Genomic DNA, 22916 nt, shown 5'->3' with positions numbered 1-22916 from the left:
GCGAATCGTTGCTGCGAACTGAGACTTCCCGAGGTTGCTGACTGACTGACTGGCTGCCTGACTGACTCACTGACCGACTGCTGACTGACTCCCTCTTAGTTTTCCCCGAAGGAAAGCTTGATGCCGATTGGTCGTGACCCCGCTAAAGAAGCAGGACATGAGGAATTTCTCACCAGTGTCCGGGGTGATTTTATTGCTGGGGAAAACCAGTCGTTTCTATCCTATGTTTATGTGTTGGGTTTTCTCGTTCGGTGACTACCTGCCTTTTCCGAGCCTTTTTTAATAGCATAACAAACTCAAGGATTTTGCTAATCCGGACATAAACCGAAATGCTTCTAGACAACTAGATTGCTCGACACACATCTGGAAACAATTTAGCTAGAAGGTGACGTTTTATGGCCGGTCATTGAGTTTATTGCGGGTCTGGAAGCAGGTAGGTGGGCCGCTGGCCGCCAGGTAGCGTTGGCTGGGGTTCCGCTGCTCCATGCGACGCAACATCCTCCCCCCGTTGAGAGGGCACCGATCAAATTCTGCCTGTGGGTTCGATGGGGGTGTGCTCTGCCTCCTTCGAGGTCAGCGATTGTCCGGGCGCTTCTGGATCTGATTGGAATGGCAGGGGGACCAGCCGCTTGACGCCGCGGTCCAGGAGGTTCGATGAAGTCTGCACAGTCGCTGTTCGGATTACGCCATCGGCTCCGGGATGGACCTTGACTACCCGTCCCAAGGGCCAGCACATCGAGGGAACGTTGTCTTCTCTGAGCAGGACGATTGCGCCTTCGTGTATGTTATGTCCACCCTTGGTCCATTTGCTGCGGTTGTTTAATTGGTTGAGGTACTCCTTGTGCCAGCGTTTCCAAAAATGCTGTTTCATCTTTTGGATATGCTGCCATCTGGAGAGTCGGTTGGAGGGAGTGTCCCTGAAATCTCGCTCACGCACACTCATTAGTGATTCACCGATGAGGAAGTGACCAGGAGTGAGAACGAGGAGATCCTTGGGATCCGTGGATATGGGTGTTAATGGTCGGGAGTTGAGGACGGCTTCGATCTCTATGATCAGTGTATTGAATTGCTCGAAAGTGAGCAATTCATGACCTGCGACGCGTCTGAAGTGATGCTTAAAGGATTTCACCGCTGCCTCCCATAGTCCCCCGAAGTGTGGGGACTGAGGGGGTATGAAGCGCCATTCTATGTGTTTGTCTGCGAGGAATGCTTGTACTTTTGAGTGGTGATCGTCCGAGTGTAGAAGGTCATACAGTTCCCGTAAGTCGTTCTTTGCCCCGACGAAATTTGTACCATTGTCCGAATGGATTGTCGAGCAAAACCCTCGCCGAGCGATGAATCTACGAAGAGCGGCGATAAAGGTTTCGCTCGTGAGATCGCCAACGAGCTCCATGTGTACCGCCTTCACGGCTAGGCATACGAAGATCGCAACGTACACCTTGACCTGTCGGCGGTTACGATCTCTTGTCTCCTTTATGTAGAAGGGTCCACAATAGTCCACGCCGACATTCGCGAATGGTCGAGACTCTGTCACTCGCGCTTCCGGCAAATCACCCATTATGTATTCTACTGACGGTGGATGGGCGCGGCAGCAGCGGACGCAGTTCTTGATCGTGCGCCAGACTTGACTTCGGCCGTCGACGGGCCAATATCGTTGTCTGACAGCGTACAACGTAGCCTGTGTCCCGGAGTGCAGGTGAATCTGGTGTGTATGCTCGATAATCCGAGCTGTGACGGATGCTTTGGGTAGCAGTATTGGGTGTTTTTGACCGAAAGTCATCGACGAATGCCTGAGTCGACCCCCGACTCGCAGGATTCCTTTCTGGTCAATGAAAGGATTGAGTCGCGTGAGTTTCCTTGTTAACGCTGCGTTCCGGTTCATTCGGAGCGTACGGATTTCCTCGGGGAAATGGATGCCTTGTAATAGTATGATTAATTTGTCGTGAGCGATGTGTAATTCCGTTGCGGTCAAGGGTGTCATTCGGTTCTGTTTCTGCCTCCAACGGAGGCAACGAGCGACGATCCGAATTAGCTTAGGCCAGGAGGAGTACCGTTCCAACAGGCTGCAATCGGCGGGAGCCGCGGATAGACAAGTTGCCGTTTTTTGTTCTAACAACTCCGTTTGTGGTATTGGGGTCCAGGTCGGCCAGGAATCTTCCGATTGTTGGAGCCATTCTGGACCGTGCTGCCAAATGGTCGGGCGGAGAAATTCTTCGGGTGTTTGGCCTCGCGATATTAGATCCGCGGGATTGTCGTGGGTGGGGACATGACGCCGACTGCCGATGCTGGTTTTTCTTTGGATCTCGGAGACCCTGTTGGCGACAAACGTCTTGAGTGTGTGGGGTGACGTGGTTAGCCAGTGGAGAACGATGGCGGAGTCGGTCCAATAGACCATACGAGTGATGCTGTGTGATAAGGCTTGATGTATGGTAGCCATCAGGGACGTAAGAAGGAAGGCTCCGCTCAGCTCGAGCCGCGGAATGGTTTGGGATTTTAGCGGGGCTACTTTTGACTTCGCGGTTAGCAGCTGGGTCCGTACGCGGCCGTCCGGATTAACGGTTCGGAGATAGACGCATGCGCCGTAGGCCTTCTCGCTGGCGTCGCAAAAGCCGTGCATTTCGATCTCAGTTGCGGAGTCAATGATCGCCTTGCGTGGGAATGTAATATTGTTCAAGAGTGGCAATTGAGAATAATACCTGTCCCACTCTGAATGGAGATCTGATGGGAGAGATTCGTCCCACTCGGCTTTCACTGCCCAGACTCGCTGAAGCAGGATTTTCGCGCGGACGATCACTGGCGCGAGCAGCCCCAGAGGATCGTAGATTCGAGCGATTACGGAGCTGATCGATCGCTTCGTAACGCGGGGAATGTCTGCCTTGGCGTCAACCGAATAAATGAGTGAATCATCGGAGGACTTCCAGAAGACCCCAAGTGTTTTTAAGGGTTGAAGCTCGCCCAGCTGTAGCTTCTGATTTATGTCCGGGTCAGATAGTCCGTTGAGTAGTGTCCGGTTGTTGGACGCCCATTTTCTGATTTTTAAACCGGCTAGTTGGAGGAGTTCGGTGAGTTCTGTGCGGATTGACAGCGCTTCGCCTATCGTATCCGCTCCGGTGAGAGCGTCGTCGACGTAAAAGTCCCGTAACAATACCGATGAAGCTCGCGGGAATCGGTGCCCTTCATCGCTTGCCAATTGTCTGAGACACCGGATGGCTAGATAGGGTGCTGCAGACAGTCCGAACGTGACGGTGTTGATCTGATATGTTTCCAACTCGCCGTCGGAATTGCGCCATAAAATTTGCTGAAATCTTCGATCGACCGGACGCACGAGGAATTGTCGGTACATTTTCTCGACATCGCCGGTGAGGACGTACTGGTGAGATCGGAATCTCAAGAGGATATCGAACAAATCCTCTTGCAGCTTCGGACCTGTATAAAGGGTGTCGTTCAACGAGACGCCGGTGGTACTGGGTGCGGATCCGTCAAACACAACGCGAAGTTTTGTGGATGTGCTCGAGTCCTTAACGACGCCGTGGTGTGGCAAGTAATAGTCGTTCTCCGGTTCGTGGCGTGATGCAACCTTGGTCATGTGGCCCAAGTCCAGATACTCCTGAATGACCGCCCGATACGCTGTTTCGAACTGTTGATTTCGTCTGAATTGCTGCTGGAGAGAGGCGAGTCGTTTCATCGCCATTGCCTTGGATGATCCGAGTGACGAGATTTTGTCGTTAAAGGGGAGTGCGACGATGTATCGCCCATCGCTGGTGCGTTGGACGTGATTTTGAAAATGCTCCTCACATCGTCGATCCGCCTCCGATAAGTGTTTTATCTGAGGTCCCTCGTCGAGTTCCCAAAAGCGGGTGAGGTCCGTCTCTAGTTCCGTTGTGGAGGCATGAAAGACCCTGGCAGGTCCTGGGGAAGGTGGGCTCCCCCCGATGACCCACCCGAATCGCGTTTTTTGCAGGCGCAGATCGGGGCCGGTTGATGGGTTAAGATTTATCTGTCCGACACACAATGAGGCAACGGTGGGCCCTGAGCCCAACAAAATATCAATCGGGGATGGGACATGGAATGCTGGATCGGCTAGCGGGACATTCTTAGGTATCGTGATTGCGGAACGATCTATGAATTGGTCTGGGATCAGTGTCGAGATTGTTGGGAGGATTAGGAACGTCAATGTGCGTCGGTAGGCTTGGTCAGAGGATGTGATCGTGGCTGTAATGTAACGCCTTGAAGTGACTGATAGGGTGTCAAGGGCTCCGATTGGCACCGAACATTGATATTGGGGAAGTTTTAATGAGTTTGCAAGCCGCTCAGTTATGAAATTCATAGTGGAACCGGTATCTAACAGGGCTCGACAGCGCACTGGTTGGATTTTGTGGTTTAGGATATTGACGCGTGCAGTGGTTAACAGGTCGTTGGATGGGGTTATGGTCCGTGAGTTGGTCTCCCTTGTTGCGCCTGCCCGTCTTAGTCATTGTCTGTTTTGTCGTTGCGAGTTGGATGATGGATTATTTGGATGGTATGACGGAGCTTTCCTTGTGCTTGGGGGCGTGGTGGGAGGCGTCTGATTGCTCATTGGCGCGTCTGATCGATGTAGGAGCGTGTGATGGCGTTGATCACATATGCGGCAAGAGCCAGAGGTGCAGTGTTGCAATTTGTGTCCTGGTAGCAGGCAATTCGTACACGCTGAGATTTCCTCGGCGGCTAGAATCCGTTCGTCGATCGTCTTCGTCCTAAAGGTGTTGCAGCGCCAAATTTTGTGTGGTCCATGGCAGATTGGACAGAGTGGCGGTGATCGTGACGTGACAAATGCCTGCCCTCGTGGTGGGCGTGTCGTTCTTGCAGGTTCTATGACCTGACAGCGATCGTTCAAGAATTGCAAGAAGTCCGGGAACGTGGGGAATGGTGTGGACCTTATCTTTTCCTTCCATATTGAATCGGTTTCCCGATCAAGGTTGGCGGTACATAGGTGCAAAAGCAGGGCATCTGCGGTTGGTTGTCCGATGGCGGCCAAGGCTTTGTAATGAGCTTCCAACTTGGTCGTGTAGGACTGCAAATCGCGATGTGCTATCCGTGATGAGGAGGCTGCGTCAAATATCTCCTGCAAGTGTCTCTCGACAATTTTGGCTGGTCTGTTATACCGTCGTTCTAATATTTCCCAGGCGACTGCGTAGTTAGCTGCCGCATTGCTTAATGACGCGATCGCTAGAGCTGCCCCATGCTTTAGGCAAGAACGGAGATACATCAGTCGCTTGCAGTCGTCTATGCGGGGGTTATCGTGGACCGTGGAGCGAAATTGATCCGCGAACCCCGGCCAATCTTCGTAGGCTCCAGAAAAGGTGGGTAGCTGAATTCTAGGCAAATCGACGGGTTCCGGCAATGACATGTCCGATGGCTTTGTTGCAAGATTTGTGGTGGTTGGTTCTGCTTGCTTGTTTGCCTCCTCAAGGATGGCGGACGCCTGTCCGGCGATGGTGTAGAACTTCTGTTGTAGGTCAACCCGGTCCTTCAGTGTTTGACCCTAGTCTCTGTCGTCTAATTCGCATTGGCCCTTTTTGAACGATGCAAACTCTCCCTCTAAGTCTTGCAAATTACGCTGAATAGCATGCACGGGAGTCCCTTCCTCGTGATTGTTGAGCAATGTGCGAAACGCTTCTAATTCTTGTCTGAATCCATCGCGTTTCCGCAGCAATTGCCGGACGCGCTCTTCCTGAGGGGGAGCCATGAGGGATTTCGACAATTTGAGCGAGCTTACCTTCATGTTGCGTGGTAACTGGGGGTGCACTCTTTCACTGATACGTATCCGGCTCGAAGGACCAAAATGTTCTTTCACTCGCGGGGAGACACGATCGTGTAGAAGCGCACCAACAGGAGTCGTAAATTCCTGTTACGATTGTTCAATCGACGCCGCGAGATGATCGATCCCCTATTGCGTTTATGCTAATAGAGGTGGTTAATTGAAGTGCACACTGCTGTAACGGGTTTTCAGTTGTGTTTTATTAAGACACTGTGTATACACTGAGTGGTGAATTAACAGCAACCGGGATACGGTTGGACTCGGTTAGAACGTAAGATCAGGGGATGAGAGGGCGAGAGCGTAAGCGCGAATCGTTGCTGCGAACTGAGACTTCCCGAGGTTGCTGACTGACTGACTGGCTGCCTGACTGACTCACTGACCGACTGCTGACTGACTCCCTCTTAGTTTTCCCCGAAGGAAAGCTTGATGCCGATTGGTCGTGACCCCGCTAAAGTAGCAGGACATGAGGAATTTCTCACCAGTGTCCGGGGTGATTTTATTGCTGGGGAAAACCAGTCGTTTCTATCCTATGTTTATGTGTTGGGTTTTCTCGTTCGGTGACTACCTGCCTTTTCCGAGCCTTTTTTAATAGCATAACAAACTCAAGGATTTTGCTAATCCGGACATAAACCGAAATGCTTCTAGACAACTAGATTGCTCGACACACATCTGGAAACAATTTAGCTAGAAGGTGACGTTTTATGGCCGGTCATTGAGTTTATTGGGGGTCTGGAAGCAGGTAGGTGGGCCGCTGGCCGCCAGGTAGCGTTGGCTGGGGTTCCGCTGCTCCATGCGACGCAACAGTTAGTTTAGTAATACTTGTACCGTAGACAAGCAAGTTGAGTACAACTTGGACTTTGGAAGGAAGCGCATTTTGTTATTCCGCTGACCGCGGATTCGTTATTGAACGTAGGATTATTGTCATTAGCATCTCGAGTATCTAATTACTACGGCTACTTGTCAAATTCTGTAATAATCATATTTGTACTAGTAAATATCTTCTCTGTTACATAACAACAATGGCTAATACAAATGAAGATTCGTTACACGCACCTAACCCTAATCATAATGTGAACCCGAAATATATATGCCAGAAATAATATATATGTCGGAGATGAAAGGAAAGCCGAAGCCTTTCCTTGGAAATTTTGGGAATATCCTCTAGTACTTTAGTCTAGATTTTATTATAGCTGTAATTGTTTAAAATTTGTGATAGCGAGATTGGGTTCGAGGTGACAATTGGTCGCCGAACGTAGCCACGCTCACGAGATAAGCGTTTTGCCTAACGGAGGTCTGGAGTAGTTGTATGGGTTTTCCGAGAAGTGAGATTGTGGCGGCATGCGGCCTCGAGAGCGGGCCTAGCCACGTGTGAGGTTACGTCGGAGGTGCCGATACAATGGGACATACATTGTATCAATAATCAAACTCCAAGCAGAAACTGCCTAGCAACGGCGTTCGGAACTTTCTCGATGCTTCTAACGAGTGCGTATAAAATTTCAGACGAGGCCGGCATTCGTGCGATTGCCTTGGAGAGTGACACCTCGAGCATTTTCGTCAATCGTATTTTGTGCCTAAGATTATTTTTACGCTTAGTAAAGAGTTATCTCGTTGGCCGTGGATTCGTTTGAACCCAACAAACACATTGTTAATAGTGTACATTAAATACATTATTCGTAAATCATATTATTCATTAATCTTACTATTCGTTAAGCTTATTATTCATTAGACTTATTATCTGTTAAACTTAATTATTCGTATAATTTATTATTTATTAACTTCATTGTTCATCAAATTTATTATTCATTAGACTTAATTATTTGTTAAGCTTTGTGATAGTCTTGTATATACGCGTACATATTGTCACGTCCCGCGCTCCGCACGCGCCGTAACGAGAACAAGAAAACTATCCCATGCAAAACGCGCGAATAAAGATTTGAATGCACAAACGAACACACGGCGCTACGAAACTAAAGGAAGGATTAACAAGGCGAGGGCAACTAATAAATCCAATCAGTTAAAAAGAAATAATAAATGAAACCAGCCAACGGATTGAACGAGTTACGAACCAAACAAATAAACCGGGAAATAAGAATAACTACAAAAGGGGAAATAATTGAAACACCAGATATACATGTATATATAAATATATTTTAATCAATCAACTTGGAGAGTTACATATAAATATAAACATATATGCTAGACATGTAATGAACTAGTAAATACTAGAGTTAATGCTTATAATACTATGCAACAAATACAATATTATCAATTTATGAAATATAAGTATATACGAAGTTAAGACTTAATAATCAAACGAATACATAAAACATACAATATTGTATTATTAAAGAAATAAAAGTTACATTGTCAGAAACATATATATATGTGTGCGCATTCTATTAAACAGATACATACTCGAAACTAGCCTACATTCCGGTAAAGAATTATAAAATAAGAACTATGTTACGAAACATGCATGTCTGTATATATACATATATAAATTATATTAATGTATGCTCTTTCTACATTATTGATTCAAATCAACAATCTAAGATACATACTTAAAACTAGCCTACGTTCCGGTAAAGAGTTATAAAATAAGAACTACGCTACGAAACATGCATGTCTCTATACAAACATATAAAAATCTATATTCTAAACTACTACTAATCTATGTGCATTCTACAATCTAAGATACATATTTAAAACTAGCCTACATGCCGGTAAAACATTATAAAATAAGAATTTGATTATGAAACATGCATGTCTCTATATAAACATATAAATAATCTATTTTTCTAAACTACTACTAATCTATGTGCATTCTACAATCTAAGATACATACTTAAAACTAGCCTACATACCGGTAAAACATTATAAAATAAGAATTTGATTATGAAACATGCATGTCTCTATATAAACATATAAATAATCTATTTTTCTAAACTAAAACTACTATTAATAATCTACAAAAGAAATAGAACACACAACGCAACACTTGGGACTAAGCGACAACCTGTCGATAGCCCAAACGCTCAAAATAATTAACACCGCAACGATTCGAGGAATTGCATACAGAAATTCTATCATCAAACACAATTATGTAAACACACATTAAACGCACAATAATCTAGAAACAAAACCTTCAATACTATGTTGTCACAATACAAGATATATATGTATATATGAAATCAAATGATTGACACATAACCTCAAATACACAACACTATATCACTAAAGAATCTGAATGAAAATCACTTTGCCAGAAATATATACATATATACGTGTGCGTGTTCTATCTTATTAAAAGAAATTAATATAAAACAAATAATTAACATTTCATTTCGTATGAACACTATACGGGCAAGAGAAATAGGCATATAAATACGTATATACATATATATATATGTACGTGTGAGTGCATATGTTTTGTATTATCGAATGCTCTATAAAATAAACTACTCGAAACAATAAATAACGCGATCAAAGAATTACAAAACATTAGCTATACTGAAGTAACACACAACATAAACATATATATATATACGTATATTCACACGAGATATACTACTGTCACTTTAAAATAATGTTAATAAATAAATGATCTGATTGCGGTAGAATAAGGAAAAACGAGCGACAGACGAAAATTTACTTCGATATCAAACAAAACTAAAGACCCGCCACTAAAACTTTACTGATGACATTTATGAGCAGCCATGTTGGATTTATACGCGTCATGGCGACAGGAATATTAGGGATTAATGGAAGTCAGGCGCGAGAAACAAATCATGAAAACACATTGTTAACACTTTTCTTTAATAAATTTTGTGCGCAACTACAAATGTATAAAAAATATATATATATATAAAAGGGGGGCAATATAAAAATAAAAAAATAATATATATAATAAATAATAACAAACGTAAATAACCTAACACTATCAGATTTAAAATATATATATATATATATATATATATATATATATATATATATATATATATATATATTGAACACAAAACAAAATATATCAAAAATTAATAACAATAAGGAACATCAAACAGCAAACCAACGAAATTGAAGCAGCTACACTAAATCAAAATCGAAACAAGGAGCTCCGGGATAAAGTTCGCTGAACTCACGCATACACCAATAGCGCACAACAGGGGAAATTCCCTTTCTCCCAGAAGCATGGTGACGAAGATGCGCCTCCAAAACCTCTTCGGGAATTTCATTCGCAAAACGAACTTTCACGCAACGATCAGTATCAACGATTTCAACCAGAGGGGGTTCCCTCTCCAATATGACGGTCTCCGCATCAAAGAAATTCTCGTCGAAAGTAACCAAATCGTCAAAGCCCAATTTCGACACAGTCTCGGCACCAATGTTAAACAGTTCCTCCAACCACTCCGATACTCGTGGTCTATCACAGGGTCGCGTGCGTTTGATGGGTCCTCCCGAGTCGCCCATGGGTTCTTCGGAATCCCTCTTTCGCTTGGGCTGAGAACAACACGGTATATTTTAAATAAAACGAGACAGGACGAATCAAGCGAACTAAAACAAGACTAAATACGTACCAAGGAAGTCTGGAAAGGAACCTCTGATGGAAACGACTCAGCAAACATGGTTCGAACGTCGATCACCGAAGCCTAGGGAAATAGCAAAAAAAGGAAAAACAATCAAAATTACAAAACAATCATAATATGCAAACATCCAAACTTACGCAAAACAATTCGAAGGAGAAGGCCTTTGTTATGGGAGAGCAGCGGAGTTGCGCGTGTTGCCCGAGCAAACTTTGAAATAATAATGATGCTGCAGCCACCAGCCCTTCCATGCGCCGAAGAAAACACCGGTAATTCCCGCGGTACAGCACGTGGAAGTTTCTCGCGGAAAGGATTAGATCAGCGTGGAATGCTTCAAATCTCCTAGACGCTAGCTCAGCAGAAACACAGGACTGATAGAAAACTAAGTTGAAATATGGAACTTACATTTTGTCACGTACGATTCCGAGAAGCCCAAAACTGCAACATCCCGATTCCCACGGAAGCGTACCCCCAGCGGACCACCACCCCGTGGGGGATGGCATTATAAATAAGCATAGCAACATAGCGCAGCGTTCATTAGTTTGTTCATAAATCTTGCGATCGTTTGTTATTACGGCTCATCATTCTTTGCGCCCATTACTGCGTTTAGAATTTGTATAAGTATTTTTGCGTTTCGGGGTCTTTAGTTTTTCGGTAAAGAAAAAGGAGTCGCGATTAAATAAAAGAAAATTTTAAGTCCTCATTACGGTATTAATTCAGTTAGCGAGTTACTCAATTTGTATCGAAATAGCTTAATAAAGTAAAGGCTGGTAAAAACCCTATATTCGAGATTAAATAATAAACCCAACAAACCTCGTCGATCACCGAAACACCTGGAGTAATGGCACCCGATAGCACCTTTTCCTCAAGGTAAGAGAATTAATTTTAAAAACTTTCTTCTTCTCTGGTAATCTCGTTGTCCTCGAGAATTGAATTAAAAACCTCCTATCATCGATTTCATTCATTTTCGCGAACGGTTTTAAAGATAGAAACATTGCTTAAATTTTAAACAAAGGTGTTGTCCGTTGTGTCGGCTTGTGCGAACGGTGTTTTCAGCTACTGAAACATCCTCTGATCTTCGCATTCCTCCTCCCATTGTTGGTAAAATATTACCCGTCTTTGGGCAAGGCTTGCGAAATCACACGAGTTCCACGCAGAGAGGATCGTTAGAATCATCCTCGTTAATTAAACTCAAAAGGCAAGAAGATCGTGGCGACAGACTTCATCGTGGTAAATGAATTGAGTTTCGGTCCTAACGACAAACTACTACGGCGGAATTAAAAGAGAAGAAGAAGTCGAACGTAAAAATAAATTTATATAAAACAACGAACAATCTCATATTCCTATCTAATCCAGCAACGCTAAAATATAAATATCCAGCTAATAAAATATATATATATATAATAACCTAAGCAATTCTACGTCAAAATAAAAATCCGTTCAACGAGGAAAAATATTCATTGTACCCAGCTTTAATCCTCTCCCGCGCGAGTACCCCTGCGCATAGCAAGTTAGCCGAAAAGTGAAATTCGTTTACCAGTTGCATTAAGCGTCAGTTAACGCTACCCTTTAAACGCAAAAGAAAATAATAAAAACAAAATATTTTGAAATAGTCTTTAGACTATTTCTGGTGGCAGCAACTATCGTATTAATTAATTACCTAAATCGGAATTAAATACACAATAATATCATTTCAACTTATTTCCCTTCAGATTACATACAAACTCAAACTATAAAAAAAAAAATTTTTCAGTAAAATTTAAACTTAAGATTTGATCGATTTAAACAAACAAATTAATACGTAACATTTGGAGTAGTAAATTTTTGGTGGCAGCGGTGGGATCCGCTTCACGGAGGATTAAAGTTGGTTTAAACGATTTGACACGCTCCATAGTAGATTAAAGTTGTCACACTTGTTAATAAAATATATATTTAAAAAACAATGGCGACTGTAGTGGAATCGTTTGACGAAGAAATGGTTTTGACATTGTCGGAAAAGCTTAAAGCATGGGATGCGAACTTTCGCGATATGAGTGCAAAACTCGCCGAATTACAAAGCGGATTATTCGAACTTAAAACGAAACAGGAACCTCAAACACCCAAATCGCCGCCGACAGCGCAACAGGAAACGGTCCAGACAGGTGGACATACCCAGGCAATTAAGCTAAAAGACGCGATCGAATCGGTGCCAGTGTTTGACGGATATCGACCATCGGTATTCCATTTTTTAAGAGCTTGTGAGCGCGCGCGAAATATGATTCCCAGATATCAAGAACCTCAATTGGTAAAATTGTTAGTAAATAAGCTTCGTGGACACGCGTTCCTCGCCATCGAAGACACGGAATTAATGAGTTTAAATGATTTCGGAAACAAATTAAAGGATCTATTCGGCCCAAAGAAATCTCTTAATGAATATAAGGGAGAATTAGGAACGATATTTCAACGACCCGGGGAAGATATATTAGATTATATGGATCGCGTTAGAAATCTTAGATTAGCAATAATGGACGGAGAAAGAGGCGACTACGGCATCATATCCCCCGACGTACAAGATACTATAGATTGGGAAACGAGAGAAGCTTTCGTTAAAGGACTTCCGAACGAGGTATATGTACGAGTAAAAATAGCAGGGTACCATACTTTAGAAGATGCGTATCGTCAAGCCGTTAAAGCAACACACGAATTGAGACAAATAACCGACAGAACGCGACCCCATCGACCGACACCCTCGAACTATTACAGACGCAATAACGCACGTCCCTCGAACACTAATAACAATATCAGAAACAACCGCCAAGATCGAAGATCAGTACCTCCATCGCAGAATTTTCCGAATACTAATAGACAAAATATCATGTGTAACTATTGTAAAAAACCCGGACATTTAGTGAAGGACTGTTACAAATTTAAAGCCCGAGTAGACGCCGGATTAATCGTACCCTACGCTTCGAGACCGTCGGGAAACCAAACACGTCCTTCGGGAGAATGGGGCGAGCCACGAGGGAACGATACGCCGAATCGCCCGAGAGTACAAGCGGCAATCAGGACGAGGGCAGCCACCCACGCGAGATCAACTCCACCACCCATAACGAGAGACGGAGCGAACGCAATGCCGACTATAAGATCGAACGAACAGCCACTAAATACTGTGGGGGAGTCATCCCACAACCAAACAAGGCCACAGACAGAGAATCCAGAATCTCAAGACAAAAGGGAAAGAGCGAAGCACAAGCAACCGGCGAAGGAAAATCATCAAGAGTTGAATTCAGATTCGGAAGGCGACCTCTCCGAATTATTTCAGTAAAATTTAACGATTCTCCAACGACCCCAACTGCACGAATAGTTTCCCCAAATCTAAAAACCAAGACGAGTTTATTGTTAGACTCTGGATCGGAAATCAATATTATCAAGAAACCTGCTTTACCCGATTCAGCCATCATCGACGAGAAAGAATCAATTGAAGTGCGAGGAATTACGGCAACGAGCCTGGTCTCCCTAGGGCAGACGGTAATACAGGTCGCGGGCCATCCGGTTATTTTTCACGTAGTCGATGATTCATTACTAATCGATCAAGACGGAATCTTAGGATCCGAATTTTTTGCAGGTTGCAAAGCTCGTTTAGATTATGAAGAAAAACATATCAAATGGGGAAATATTTATATTCCCTTCGACACTAAGGAGAAAATAATTATACCGAAGCGAAGTTCAATAACGTGTTCAATTAATATCGCTAATCCAGAGATAAAAGAGGGATTTATTCCAAGAATCGAGCCGAGCAAGGGAATCTATTTCGGAAATGCAGTTGTGAGGAATCATAAAGGAAAAGGCTATATAAGAGTAATAAATACTACTTCAAGAGATTACGAATTTACAACACCGACGATGGTAATTAAGGAATTTGAAAATCCCTCCCCGCTTCCTAGGACAGCGTGTAATACAGTTTTAAAATCGAAGGAAAGTAGATACGAAAAAATAAATGAGTTACTACGACTCGAACACTTGAACGAAGAAGAAAAGGAAAATGTAAAAAAATTGATTCGTAACAATCAAGATAGATTTCATATTCCAAGAGATACATTGGAGGCAACTGAAGTTCTGGAACATAGAATAATTACCACAGATAATATACCAATTAATACCAAACAGTATCGATATCCGCCAATACATCGAGAAGAGATAAATCGACAGATTCAAGAATTGCTAGATACGGACGTAGTGGAACCATCAATATCTCCATATAACTCCCCGTTATGGATTGTGCCCAAAAAACCCGATTCGCAAGGAAATAAACGCTGGAGATTAGTTATCGATTATAGAAAATTGAACGATAAAACGATTGGCGATGCCTTCCCATTACCCAACATCACAGAAATATTGGATCAATTAGGAAGTGCAAAATATTTTTCCACGTTTGACTTAGCATCAGGCTTTCACCAGATCCGTATGTCGCAAGAGGACGCCCACAAAACGGCATTTTCGACACCATACGGACATTTTCAATTCAAAAGAATGCCCTTTGGATTAAAAAATGCCCCAGCAACATTTCAACGTTTAATGAACTCGGTATTATCGGGTCTGCAAGGAATAGAACTATTCGTCTATCTGGATGACATAGTGATTTATTCCAGATCTCTCCAGGAACACGAAATTAAATTTAATAAATTAATGGAAAGACTGAGGACAGCCAAATTACGATTACAACCCGATAAGTGTGAATTTTTACGGCATGAGGTGAATTATTTGGGACATATAATTAGTGAGGATGGCGTGAAACCTGATCCAAAAAAGGTCGAAGCCGTATCAAAATTTCCACGACCAAAGAAGGCGAAAAATATCAAACAATTTCTGGGACTAGCAGGATATTACAGAAGATTTATACCCGATTTCTCCAAGGTCGCGAAACCATTGACACAACTATTAAAGAAAGATACTCCCTTCAAATGGACGGAAAATCAAGAAGATGCATTCAATAATTTAAAAACAGCGTTAATGACGAAACCCATTCTACAATATCCAGACTTTTCTAAACCTTTTAACCTTACCACAGACGCATCAGGATATGCAATAAGCGGTGTACTGAGTCAAGGGCCAATCGGAAAGGATTTGCCGATTGCGTATGCCTCAAGACTATTAAATTCTGCCGAACAAAACTACTCTACTGTCACGGTGGTCGTGAGAACGCAACGAAAGGATGGTTATGCCTCACATACCTTGGTCAGCAAAATGATGGCTAAGCAGTAATAGAAACCCTATGTGACCGGCATCCAGCGATAGCCCCTCCACAGGAGCCGGGTCCTTGATATAAAAAAGTACCTCTCGAGTCGTTGTAAGAACATTCTTTTCTGTGCTGTTTGACCATTCTGTATCGTTACTCTGTCAGTGTTCAATAAATTTTCTAATAACAATCAAAATTTAAGTACGAATTTCTCACCTTGCGTGCGGAACGTGAAATTACCCCGAATCGACGTGACACTACCATAGAAAAGGAGTGTCTGGCAATTGTTTACAGCGCAATGCACTTCCGACCGTATCTTTACGGAAGAAAGTTTACTATCGTAACCGATCATAAACCTTTAGTGTGGATGCATTCTATCAAAGATCCTACTTCTAGAATTTGGAAATGGAAATTAAAATTATCGGACTTTGAATTTGATATTGTATACAAAGAAGGCAGAGCGAACGCAAACGCAGACGCATTATCTAGGAACCCTCCAGAAGTTTGTTTACCAATCAGAAAGAGAGAGGAAGTCTCACCGATTCGCTATCCTGTCCCAAAAAGATTCGAAATAGACACGTCAACGGAAGACTCTCCCGTATTCGAAGCCAAACCACGCGTCTTGCCTCAACCCAGTGATTCCAAAAACCAAGGAAAGGGTTTTACCCGAAAACATTTTACAATAGAAGAAACCTCCATAAAATATTTAGACCAAGCACTAACAGAAATCAATGTAAGTACAGACAGAGAAATAACCAATCGAGAAAAGGAAGACACGGACACGACAAGCGAAAAAGAAACCTCCACTGTAGTTCCAGAACTAATTCAACAACAAGAAAAGGACACGAGACCTACGATAATTGCGGAACTAAAAATTTCGGAAACCCGAGACTCAATTGCAAGAGTAAGTGACCATAAAGTAGTATTTATAGATATACACGGCAAACCGATAGATAAAGGAGCCTTAGAAATGAAGGAAACGGGAAAATTGCCTCGTTATGAAGATTTAATGTTAGAAAAAGCAAGATTGAATTACGATTCCGGAAAATACATTGTATCCCTACCGATAAAGGAAAATAGAAATATTCCAATAACACCAGACAATTTATTAAACTCGCTAAGATCTCTATTAGACGTAGTAAATGAAAAACAGTTAACTTCGTTTAGCATTAGCAAAGGAAACTTGGAGGAAATACCCTGGCGATATACAATCAGAAAATTAAAGGAAATATTTATGGAAAAAACCTTGTCCATCACCATTTGCACTGGAGAAGTAATTACTCCACCTGTGGAAGCGCGGAACAACATAATACGAGAAAAACATGAATCAAGCGTAGCAGGACACAAAGGAATTACCAAAACTTATCAAAGAATACGACAATACTACTATTGGGAAAATATGAAAAAGGAAATTCAAGATTACGTAAGAACATGTAAGGAATGTCAATTAAAGAAACTCACAAGAATAAAAGCAAAACAACCAATGGTACTTACAGACACACCAGGTAAAGCATTCGATAAAATTAGTATGGATATTGTAGGACCATTACCAAAAACTCAAAAGGGAAATGAATATATATTAACCATCCAAGATTTATTAACAAAATACTCAATTGGGATTCCACTAGGAGGAATCTCGTCAGCCGAGATAGCGGACGCTTTTGTAAAGCGATTTATTTGTCGTTTCGGATCACCGAGAGCTATTCTCACTGATCAAGGAACGAACTTTACATCCTCACAAATGAAGAAAGTAGCAAAGAGATTCCGCATCAAACAATACACCACGACGGCATATCATCCACAAAGTAACGGTTCAATCGAAAGATCTCACCACGTACTGATTGAATATCTCAAATTATACATTGAAAATTCCAGAAATTGGGACGAATGGGTAGAATTAGCTATGTTTTCTTATAATACCTCTGTACACGAAGGAACGAAATTCTCCCCGCACGAATTAGTTTTTGGACATTTAGCCAGAGAACCTACTGGTGAAGTAATAATCGAAGAGAACATGGAACCAACATACGCAGAATATCTCGAAGACCTGTTCGATAAAATTAACACCGTACAACGAATGGCAAGAGAAAATTTAATAAAATCCAAACTAAGATCAAAAGAATATTACGACCGACGAATCAACCCCCAGGATTTTAAAGTAGGAGATTCGATATATTTACTAAAAGAACCCAGTAAAGGAAAATTCTCCGATCAATATACTGGACCATATAAAGTGCTAGAAATCCTGCAGAACCAAAACGTCAAGATTGAAGTAAAAGGGATTCCGCGAACAGTGCACTTAAACAAGCTAAAACTAGCGCATAATCGAAATAAACAATGAATAAAGTGATTTCAGTGGGCAACGTAGTGCAGTAGTGTATGTTGTAGTGCTGTTTGTCGAATAATACAGATATCGAACACCTAAAAGGAAAAAGGGAAATTATTATATGTGTTTCAATTATTGCTTAAATATAAAACGTGTTAACTCAATGAACAATTAACTAGTGAAAGTGAAAGTTACCTTGTGAACAAGTGATCAACATACAAGAAAGTGTACGTGCAAGTATAGGTTATGGATCGTTGTTCGTGGAACATAATGTACGACAGCTACCTAAAATAAGTGAATAAATTAGTCTCAATTGTCTCAGTGCAAAATACGAGGTTACTAAGTGTTATAACTATATTGTGGATAAATCAAAAGGAAGTGTGACACTGTTCGTCGAATAATACAGATAGCGAAAACCTAAAAAAGAAAAAAAAAAGGAAAATTATCATGTGTACTCCAATTATTGTTTGAATATACAACGTGTTGATTCAATAAAATTAAAAGAGTGAAAGTGAAAGTTACCTTGTGAACAAGTAATCATCATACGAGAAGGTTCACGTGCAAAATAGGTTATGGATCTCTGTTTGCGAAACACCATGTACAACAGCCAGCTGAAAAATAAATGAACCAATTAACTTCAATTGCCTTAATGCAAAATACAACAGTACTAAATGTTATAACAATACTGTGGAAGCATTGCACTGTTCATCGAACAACACAGATGGCGGAAATCTGAAAAGAAAAGAAGTTTATTACAAGTGCTCCAATTACTGTTTGAATGTGAAACGAGCTAGTTCAACGAATAACTAAAACGGTGAAAGTGCAACTTACCTCATGAACAATTAATCACCATACAAGGAAGCGTACATGCATGAATTTCGCAGACTAACAAGAAGAAATAAAATAGTTGATAAAGTATAGAAAGCGGTTAGAAAATAATCAAGATAGATTAATTGAGAGTTAGTAATAAATGTAACCGGAGTAAAGGGATATTTGGTTATGTATTAATCTACGTAGTATTGTGATGTTAATTTGTAATGCACAATAGTGGTCGCACATACAATGCATTATATGTATATATTAAATTAAATAAATTAAACACCACCTTTATGACCACAGATATAAGACGATTGAAGGCAGCCGTAGTAGAAGGCAGCCGTAGTAAGTATCCAAGGCATATCAAAGAATCGGATGATGTTGCGGGAACGATCCAGGTAAGTGATGCAGCAACGAAAGAGTAGAATCTGAAGAATTACAGACAGTGTTAATCTAACAAGTAGATTTTAATCACTAATAAAGAAACCAATTCATATCATACACAAAATAATAGCAAATAGCAAGTACATGCAATAATAAATTAATAGGGAAAATAAGAAAGGTTAATAAACACAGGAATAGGTTAGAAATTAATCAAGATAGACTAACTAAATATTAACAACATGACTGAACTCGGTGCAAAAGAATAAAGTTACGCTACACAAAATATCTGGTAACACAATACACAAAAAACATTAACTAAATTAAACAAGACTTATATAAATGCAAGTCACGTATAATCAAAACAATGACTATCGAAATTCGATAACAATACAATCCATGCTATCACATTAAGGTAGCACACGGTATTGACACACACAATATCATGAAACACAAAACAATATTACAGAAACATTACTAAGTAAAATTATAGTGATTAACAATTAATTAACTATTTCAACGACACGCTACTGTTGACATTAAACCAACGCCATACCAAAGATACACGCGAGCGGCCATGTTGAAAAATTCGTCGCGCTCACATCCAAATAATAGCCAATAGAATGTAATACAGCATCATAATAGTAATGTTAGGTACTAATAAAAAAAAAACAACAACAACAAAAAAAAGGGGAGAGAGTTGAGGAAAATACATATAATAAATAACAACTAACATAATCATAACATATTATATATATTATATTATATACAGAGATACAGTATTCATACAAGGAACAGGTCCGAATGAAACATATATATATATAAAAAAAAAAAGAAAAAAAAATATATAATATATATATTAACTATTTTTGTATGTGTGTATAGAACTGATGGCGAATTCATCAACCATTCTCTGAACGACGGATGGAAGAACATGTAGATGTTGTCCAGACGTTTCACGAGGAATCCAGAGAGCATTTTGAATCTCTGCAGAAAATCCTTCCATGCATGTTCGTTTCCAAAAATCTGACAGACATCGAAAGAATTTTTTTTTTTAGTCCAAGGAATAGCAATCCGTACCGTAGAACTGTAAAGCACCTGTACGCCACTCACGAAACCAAATACTTTTGCTATCCACCTGTAAACAAATGACATTTATAACTATGCATATAACTTTCACCTAATGTTTAACAATATATACATACACGCATGTTGTAAAGTAGGCGATATCTATTGATAATCTAAGTGACTCGTAAAATAAGTCCTATTTACCATTGCACGCACATATATATATATATATATATATATATTATATTATATATATTATTATATTGAATATATATATATATATATATATATATATATATATATTCAAAGACAAGCTATAATTGTAATAAAAAAAAAAATAATAAAAAAAAACAACACACAAAAAAAAACATATAAACTTTTTTTTTATATATTAATAATAATAATAAAAGGTTATTCTTATTTCTAATAAACCCGAGAGTAAGAAAGGATTTAATAAATTGTTGATAGGAAGATGAACTGCCTAGTCATCGTACTCACCCTCATCAAAATAACACACGGCCTGGTAGGATATGACTGCAATGGCAACCACCTCAATGTTACCACTATCTCTCTAAACTCCATCGGGGACTGCAGCATACAGCCTACATTGACTGAAACCCAAGATATTTATATACAATTACTTCAACTCTCAGAATTTGAATTTACCAATGTAAGGCAATGCAAGGTGCAAATAACTCGAATTGTATATTACTGTGGCATGCACTCTCACACGTCGGCAGTGCATAACGGATTCGCCGAATACCTCCATGAAACAACCGCCCAACAATGCGCAAGGATGCACCAAGACGGCACGTTTTCACTCGGACCACAAAACCTTATAGTTGGCCTAAAGGATAATGCAACAGAAACAAGGTCGCTTGTCCTAGCCGGCAAGCTAACAGACGACGGCAGCTGCCAGGGAACACAGTATGTAGACCCATACGGGAGCTGGGAAAAGGTCGTCGTACAAGCAACAGTGAGGATAAGTTTAAAATCAGCAGTCGTGCCAGTACGGATCGAGGCGAACAAAATTCTACTGAAATCAGGAACGGTATGTACCTTTAGCGAAGGAAACTGTCTAGACGCTGAAGACGGATACACTTATTGGCAATCACAACCACCCTCACCATGCAAATTTGATCAGTACGATGTGCTATATGAAGGAATTGCTGCAAAGATCCAAGAAATAAAAACCAACAGAGAATCAGCACAACCAGTTTACGCACTAACAACGCAGGAAGTAACATTTGCACTGACTAAAACCGGAGAACAGCCACTGTGTGGATATACCCTACTATCCACCGAACATCCCAAATTGTTCCTGTTAGAAACAACAAGAGGAAATACGTTCATCTCCAAAAGAAAGACAGCAGTCGAAAACTTGGACATATTCGCATACGTCAACTCAAAATTCATTTACGTAGAGAAACATATTAAACGACAAATGACAACATTGTACCATGATATATTGACACAAAGATGTACCACGCAGAAGAAACTAATAGAGAATGCTTTAAGCTTAGCAATCTTACTGCCCGATGAATTTGCATATACCATAACGAAAACCCCAGGACACATGGCCCTGATCGCAGGAGAAGCAGTCCACATAGTCAAATGCATTCCGGTACAAGTAAAGGTACGACATACAACAGAATGTTACTCGGAGCTACCCGTTTGGCAAGGGAATCGCACCGCATTTTTAACGCCAAAAACACACATTCTAACGCAACACGGAAACCACAGAGAATGTAGCGCGGTATTACCTACACTATACAATATCGACGGACTCTGGCACAAATTCGTACCAAAACCCATGGAAACAATTGCACCACAGGAATTCCGCCCGGATGTACGTCAAACGTGGCAATATTCAGCACCATCGTCATTGGCCACGAGCGGAATATACACCCAAAAGGACCTTGGTGCACTTCGGGACCACGTCATGTTCCCGGCAGAAAAATCTGCAGTTTTGAACACATTGGCCAGAGGAGCAACAGGAAAAACAATCGTCCCTGGAACAGTAAACATTCTGGGAATGATGGACGAAAACACATTAACGACAATAGCAAAAAATACCATATCAAGCTTATGGATTGGTTTCATGGAATTTGGAACCGTCAGTGCAGCAATATTTGGAATACTTGTAATATTTAAACTAATCAAGACGATAATAGATATAGCCATACATGGATACCAGTTACGTGAAACTTACGGATGTGGAATCGCCCTATTAGGAGCAATATGCGGCTCAGTTATCCACCTGCTACTATACCTCAAAAGAAAACGAAATATCGATGATCAAACAGCACAACCTCAAGGGATATCGATAACACCGGTAGTCACTCAACAACCAACGCCATCTACATCCGCCTTGAGCGAACTCAGAGACACCATCAGTCAAATTCCCTTTGGAAATTTGAACTCCAAGGGCGGGGGTGTCACGTCCCGCGCTCCGCACGCGCCGTAACGAGAACAAGAAAACTATCCCATGCAAAACGCGCGAATAAAGATTTGAATGCACAAACGAACACACGGCGCTACGAAACTAAAGGAAGGATTAACAAGGCGAGGGCAACTAATAAATCCAATCAGTATAAAAAAAAATAATAAATGAAACCAGCTAACGGATTGAACGAGTTACGAACCAAACAAATAAACCGGGAAATAAGAATAACTACAAAAGGGGAAATAATTGAAACACCAGATATACATGTATATATAAATATATTTTAA

The 22916-nt window shown here is 41.2% G+C and overlaps 4 protein-coding genes across 8 annotated transcripts; 1 reads left to right on the top strand and 3 right to left on the bottom strand.

The window, feature by feature from the left end:
- Positions 1 to 523: 523 nt before the first annotated feature.
- On the bottom strand, positions 524 to 3691 carry LOC143304451 (uncharacterized). Its single transcript, XM_076626930.1, has one exon. It carries the CDS (start codon positions 3689 to 3691, stop codon positions 524 to 526), a length of 3168 nt encoding a protein of 1055 aa, XP_076483045.1.
- A 780-nt stretch (positions 3692 to 4471) lies between these two features.
- Positions 4472 to 5761, bottom strand: LOC143304450 (uncharacterized). Its single transcript, XM_076626929.1, has 2 exons — positions 5756 to 5761; positions 4472 to 5506 (listed from the first exon to the last, which is right to left on the bottom strand). The coding sequence occupies exons 1-2, from the start codon at positions 5759 to 5761 to the stop codon at positions 4472 to 4474; spliced, it is 1041 nt and encodes a 346-aa protein (XP_076483044.1).
- A 2170-nt stretch (positions 5762 to 7931) lies between these two features.
- LOC143304462 (uncharacterized) lies at positions 7932 to 19148 on the bottom strand. 5 transcript variants are annotated; one of them, XM_076626946.1, is made up of 7 exons: positions 19024 to 19148; positions 18605 to 18650; positions 18441 to 18529; positions 18114 to 18335; positions 10518 to 18013; positions 10372 to 10443; positions 7932 to 10294 (listed from the first exon to the last, which is right to left on the bottom strand). In XM_076626946.1, exons 1-4 carry the CDS (start codon positions 19094 to 19096, stop codon positions 18271 to 18273), a joined length of 273 nt encoding a protein of 90 aa, XP_076483061.1. In that variant the 5' UTR covers positions 19097 to 19148; the 3' UTR covers positions 7932 to 10294; positions 10372 to 10443; positions 10518 to 18013; positions 18114 to 18270. The 5 variants fall into 5 exon arrangements, with proteins under 5 accessions (XP_076483061.1, XP_076483063.1, XP_076483059.1 ...); XM_076626948.1 differs by having other exon boundaries at positions 18114 to 18203; XM_076626944.1 differs by lacking the exons at positions 18114 to 18335; positions 18441 to 18529; positions 18605 to 18650; positions 19024 to 19148 and having other exon boundaries at positions 8116 to 10294; positions 10518 to 10726; positions 11191 to 13220.
- Positions 19149 to 20008: 860 nt separating this feature from the next.
- On the top strand, positions 20009 to 22650 carry LOC143304456 (uncharacterized). Its single transcript, XM_076626935.1, has 2 exons — positions 20009 to 20125; positions 20652 to 22650. Exons 1-2 carry the CDS (start codon positions 20040 to 20042, stop codon positions 22648 to 22650), a joined length of 2085 nt encoding a protein of 694 aa, XP_076483050.1. The 5' UTR covers positions 20009 to 20039.
- Positions 22651 to 22916: the final 266 nt, after the last annotated feature.

This window comes from Bombus vancouverensis, unplaced genomic scaffold, assembly GCF_051014615.1.
Source record: "Bombus vancouverensis nearcticus unplaced genomic scaffold, iyBomVanc1_principal scaffold0036, whole genome shotgun sequence".
Taxonomy (NCBI): domain Eukaryota; kingdom Metazoa; phylum Arthropoda; class Insecta; order Hymenoptera; family Apidae; genus Bombus; species Bombus vancouverensis.
The sequence above is the reverse complement of the archived record's forward strand: the minus strand, read 5'-3'. Positions and strand labels throughout refer to the sequence as shown.